A 3,406-nucleotide genomic window follows, 5' to 3' on the forward strand; every position below is an offset into this window, starting at 1 on the left:
TGGTCCAGTTGTCCCGGGTGCCAGGGTGGAAGGACTGGATCTCAGCATTGTTGAGGGGGCTGGTCCAGTTCTCCCGGGTGCCAGAGTGGGGGGACTGGATCTCAGCACTGTTGAGGGGGCTGGTCCAGTTGTCCCAGGTACCAGGGTGGGTGGACTTTAGAGGTTGTGTTGACATAGCTTCGAAGGTTACGTTCCCAGGATTGAAAGTAGCCAATAGTGATTTTGTTGTTAAGAATTTTGAATTATTGTATCCAATCAGTAGCTGCCAAATCTGAAAGAGCTCTGTGTAAAAGCATGTGCGCAACACACAATAAATGGCTTACACTTTCATCATAATTGGCTCGTCTGGGGGGTGTCCAAGAACTTCGCGCGCTGACGGCAAAGAGCCCCTCGCGCTGATTACAAAGAACTCCGCCGGTCGACTACACCTTGCCTCTGCTTTCATCTGCCTGATTCAGATGCAATATTTGACTTTGAAGATGCTTACTTGAGGATGATTCTGCCAAAGTACTTGTTTGGATCTGAGTTTGTTATATAATCATCTAACAGTTGAAGCATGTACAATTTATAAACTGGTCTATTTTTAACTTTAAATGTTAGTCATTTACAGCGATGAATAAAAATATGTTGGAAAAGGACAGATTCTTGTTTAAATACTTAAATGTATCAAACTGGATAAACTGTTAATCCTGCAAGCTGGCATTCCAGTGTGAATCCTAAGGCTGTAATCAAAATCTGCAGTTACGATGACATCCCAGTGTTTTCTCTTATTAGCTAAAAATACCTCTACAAAGTGTACTGCGGGTAAGACTTCCACTGATAAATATTTTCAGTATTATTATGTTACACTTCTTTATGCCAGTTTTTGCTGAACAGAAGTATGCACAGCATTGTAGCGTTATTAAGGTGTGACAGCTAACTGTTTTCTCACTTAAAATAAGATCTATAAAAGTTTAGCAAATAAGGTAAAATTTTACTCTTATTCAAAGCCCTTAAAATGTCACAATCAATTTTCCATTAAAAACACTTCATAGCTTTCTTAGCCAAAAAAGTGCAAATTGAGACCTTGATAACTGAGTACGGAATACACTTAATGTATTTCTCTACTGCAACACCTTCTAGAAACACATGGGTGACCATTATTTAAGAGAGCTAAAGGAAAAAATTGTCTGCTGTCAAGAGTAGATCTCCAGATCTGTTCGTTACTACTCTTCGCCTTATTTTAAAATTTCTAAAAGGAAAAGGAGTTTAATAAGTTTGGTCAATATTTATTTTCTGCAAAGTAAAATCAGTTAACAGTAACGCAAACATACTTAAATATTAAGTCAATCCATTAAACCTTTGTGTAACGTGGCACTGAACTTATGGCAGTTGGGTAACTTGAAAATAATGTTGCTTGTCAATGACAGAGGTTTCTAAATCAGTAAATACATTTTAAAACGAGAGCAGTTCACAACAGAGAAGCACGGTGCCAGAAACCAAATGCTACAGTACAGTAACACAGGAGCTGTTCCTTGGAACTGTGGAGACAGAACAATTGTCACCAAAACTCCCTCTAAAAAAATAAAATGCTTTGCTAATAACTACCGTTACCTCAAGTTAGACAAATCATGCCAAATGCCACAAAATACAGCAGCTGGAAAATGCAAAATGATTTTGTAAGCCCATGTAATTCTTCACCATAGCTGTGCAGAAATCAAGAGGAATTCTCTGCTCCTTCCTTAGGTCCTTCCTTAAGCCTTTTTCTTTTTTCTTGCAGGGTTTGTTTAAATACTTTTTTCAGGGTATTGTAAACATATGGTCCATTTTCAGAATCGAAGCTTGTCTAATAAAAGGGAGAAATTGAAGTTCAGTTGTTAATAGATGTCATACAGCAAAACGCAAAGTAGAAGACCAACATATTTTTTAAAAATAGTTTTATCAGTGAACGTATGTGTTTTGTGCTGGGAGTACTTAATGCTAAGTATTTTCAATTTTATGCTGACTAGACATTAAAACAAACCAGGAGAAGGAGAGATGTCACTTCTAACAGGTGAGAGGTCTGTAGAATGACAAGAGATGAGGAAGCAGTATGATGAATGTTCTGTTCAAATAATTCCACGTGCTGAATCTGGGAAGAAGCAGCTCTGAGCTGAGCAATAGTATAATTAATCTGTCACTGTTATGAAATCATTCCAGAAGCGGAAGTTCTTTGTACACATCCTATATTAAGGGCCCGAGGCATAACTGAATTGCAATGTAATTTCAGAAAATGATTTAATCTGATGGAAAGGCTCCAAGTAGTACAGAATCTACCAAAGCCTTTGTTAAGCTACTCCTGGTGACTAATTATTCTCAACACTTAAAAATTATCTTTTCCCTAAGTTGGAGGAGTCCATGAATTAGCTGTGATCCAGAAATAGAAAAATGAGACTAAAAGATGCAGGCTGTAGTGACAGAATTTAATTTTCTTGAGAATATTTCCTACCCTTTATGTAGGCTGATTATTATAAAATGTAAACTCTGAAGCAGATCAGCAGGAGTACACTAAGTGTGAAGGAACTGCTGTAACTTTTCTCACAGAGGCCTGCTCTGTCGATTCACCCTTCATGATTTAAAACAAATAAATAGGATGTCATGGAGAAATGGTTACTTGCCTTAGTGAAAGCTTTAATAGCACGAGCAAGTAAGGCCTCCTCCACATCAGCTGGTAGTGTTTCCAAGTTCACCACACAGTGTAAAATACAAAGGATAGTCTGACACTGCTCCTGGTGGGTGAAAGGAACAGCAGCTCATTAGAAGAAATACTTTCAAGAAAAACATTGAACTTTCTGTTAATTGCTGTTTAAATATCAGGCTGTGCCTTCCTGTATTGAAACCTTCAGGTGTAGGAGTTGGGGAGGGAATTCTCACAAGCCTCAAGAACCTCTACATGGTTATTTCAGTCATGATGGGAGAAACTGTTCTCTTGCAGCGTACCACAAACTGCTCTGGAAATTTCTAGGAGGTCAGGCGTGCATCTGGAGGCTGATTTTTCAAGGTCCCCCACATGAGCAGTAGCACTCATGAAGTGTCATAGAAAAGGTGAGATTAGATGTTTTCAGCCCAAAATGCTACACGTGTTTAGGGCTCTTTCTCCAACTAGCACAGGATGATCTGCATCTCTCCCTGGCCTACCGAGTCTCCTTCACCATTAAAGGAAACTTGCAGAAAGACGCCTGGGCAGTGCCAGCAAGGATGCCTACAGGGAGCAATGGGATCTTTGTGGCTGCTAGTTCCCATCCCTGTTCCAAGCGAGACACATCTCCACACCGTCAGGTCACTTAACAGTGAAAATTAAATTAAAACACGAGGGATTTCTGGGAAGAGGAGCTAAATGTGCACCAGTACATGCAGGGGGCTGACTTGCTGCAGAGCAGATCAGCAG

At 39.6% G+C, this 3,406-nt stretch overlaps 1 protein-coding gene across 1 annotated transcript in view; it reads right to left on the bottom strand.

The window, feature by feature from the left end:
- Window positions 1–1,696: 1,696 nt before the first annotated feature.
- PTPDC1 (protein tyrosine phosphatase domain containing 1) overlaps window positions 1,697–3,406 on the bottom strand; it is an 8,958-nt gene continuing 7,248 nt past the window's right edge. Inside the window, exons 8-9 of the mRNA XM_010083232.1 lie at window positions 2,637–2,747; window positions 1,697–1,825 (exon numbers count right to left, since the gene is read on the bottom strand). Of these exons, the coding sequence (XP_010081534.1) occupies window positions 1,697–1,825; window positions 2,637–2,747 (240 nt within the window). The remainder of the gene's footprint in view (window positions 1,826–2,636; window positions 2,748–3,406) is intronic.

Source organism: Pterocles gutturalis, unplaced genomic scaffold (assembly GCF_000699245.1).
Source record: "Pterocles gutturalis isolate BGI_N339 unplaced genomic scaffold, ASM69924v1 scaffold26585, whole genome shotgun sequence".
Lineage (NCBI taxonomy): Eukaryota > Metazoa > Chordata > Aves > Pterocliformes > Pteroclidae > Pterocles > Pterocles gutturalis.